This window comes from Lygodium microphyllum, chromosome 30 (genome assembly GCF_053477565.2).
Source record: "Lygodium microphyllum isolate KBCC chromosome 30, Lygodium_microphyllum_v1.1.10, whole genome shotgun sequence".
Classification (NCBI taxonomy): domain Eukaryota; kingdom Viridiplantae; phylum Streptophyta; class Polypodiopsida; order Schizaeales; family Lygodiaceae; genus Lygodium; species Lygodium microphyllum.
In genome coordinates this window covers 91,059,258-91,061,190 of record NC_141164.1, presented here as the reverse complement: position 1 = coordinate 91,061,190, position 1,933 = coordinate 91,059,258, and the positions used below count along the sequence as shown (strand labels likewise).

Sequence of the window (1,933 nt, the reverse complement as noted above, 5' to 3'; positions counted from 1 at the left end):
CCGATTATGGGCTTTGTGAGGAAGTACTAAACTATTTCCAAGAGATGCAAATCGAAGTACATTGGTGGTCTGTATGCCAAATGCGGTTTGCTTGTAGAAATCCAGGAAGAGTTTGGAAATCTGTTGTTTCGAGATGTGGTCTCATGGCCCTCACTAATTGCTAGGTACCAAGCTGAAGGGCTTTATGAAGAAGCATTGAGTCACTTTCAAGAGATGTAGTTGGAAGGTGTGTGTCCAGATGCAGTCTCGTGGAATGTCATAATCATGGGTTATGCTGAGCAAGGAGAGTGTGATAAAGTGTGCAAACTTGTTCCCAAAATGCAAGAACAGGCCCACTTACCTGACAGCACAATTCTTGTCTCAATGTTGAAAGCTTGCGGTCATGCAGCAGCTTTGGAAATTGGGCAGAAGATACATGCTCAAGTTCTCAAGGCTGCACCCAGCAACATTGAAGTTGATCTGGCTGTAGGTCTTATTGACATGTATGGTAAATGTGGAAGCATGGTTGATGCTCAGAGTGTGTTTGATGGGATGTTTAAACAGGACTTGGTAATGTGGAATGCACTGATTACTGGTTATGCTCACCTAGGTGAGAGTGAAGTTGTCTTCCTTATGTTAGAGAGAATGAGGGAAGACAATATTCAACTAGATGGAGTTGCATCTCTTAATATGCTTACTGTGTGCAATCATATGGGACTTGTGGACCAGGGTCAGAAATATTTTGAGCTGATGAGTAGCCGGTATGGCATTGGTCCAAGTATTAAGCATCAGAATTGCTTAGTTGATCTGCTTGGTTGTGCTGGCCAGCTAGACGAGGCTGTTGTATCAGCAAAAAATATGCCTTCTAAACCTGATGACATGGTGTGGAGCACTGTGTTGGGTGCATGTCAAAAGTGGGGTGATGTAGGGATCGGAAAACAGGTATTTGGTCCACTGCTATATATAGGTGAGACAGGTTGAAAAGGTCTTGACAGAGGGCACAAAAGATCTGGAAGGTAACAAAAGGAGTTTTGAGATGCATAAACAGATGCCTATGCAATAGCTTTACTTTTTCTCTTGTATGTTGTGAATAAAATTGCAGAGGGATGCATTGTTTGTTCAAGATTATCCTCACCATTTGCTGGTATACACATCTGGTAGCAAACCTGGGAAACCTCAATTGGGAGTGGCTGAGCCGCTTTTCTAAAAAAAAGGAACCTAAAGGAAAGCAAAAGAAAGGATCGAAAACGATGGAAAAAAAGGCAGGATCGACTGTGGAAGAAGGGAACGACGCGAATTCAACGGAGAGAGATGGATTTGTTTCTGAGTAGACGAAGGGGAGTCGATTGATTCAGCGGCAGTCACTTGACTAATAGAGATCAGTAGAATCCTGCTATTTGGGGGGGGAATACTCAATGCTGCAACTGAGAGGAAACGGAAAAAGCAGGACAGAAGAGCTTGGAATGAAGATGAAGACAAGACTGTTGTGGTGACATCTAGCAAAGGGTGGAGGAATCCGTAGTTTTGACGGACTGTAATGACAAATTGAAGCTGCTAAAGTACGAGAGGAGATAAAAAACGTCACTCAGTTGTGAGTGATGAAAAATCTACGAATGAAGAAAAAAGCTAAGTATGAACTTCTGAGCATAAAAAGCTCCTTACCACCGGACATTGACCTCTTTCATTGGTAAGAAGCGCAGCAAGGCTCCTAAAATTCAGAAGAAGAAACGAATAGCAAAAGCCATCAGCTCTGTGGAATAGAGGTTGCTCCATGCCATAACTGCCACCTTAGGTGCTTAACAGCAAAACCTGCTTTTCGTCAGTGATTTGTTTCCCTAACGGCTGAACAGAGAGGATTTATTTTTGTGACCCCATCAAAGGATGAACTCAGATCTAGAGCAATAGAGGCTATCATACATGAGATAATAAACAGCTCCGTATCCACCAGACAGGT

The 1,933-nt window shown here is 42.9% G+C and overlaps 1 protein-coding gene across 1 annotated transcript; it reads left to right on the top strand.

Moving 5' to 3' along the window:
• Positions 1-264: 264 nt before the first annotated feature.
• LOC148010110 (putative pentatricopeptide repeat-containing protein At1g68930) lies at positions 265-1,186 on the top strand. Its single transcript, XM_087672874.1, has 2 exons — positions 265-921; positions 1,082-1,186. Exons 1-2 carry the CDS (start codon positions 265-267, stop codon positions 1,184-1,186), a joined length of 762 nt encoding a protein of 253 aa, XP_087529000.1.
• The last annotated feature ends 747 nt before the right edge of the window (positions 1,187-1,933 follow it).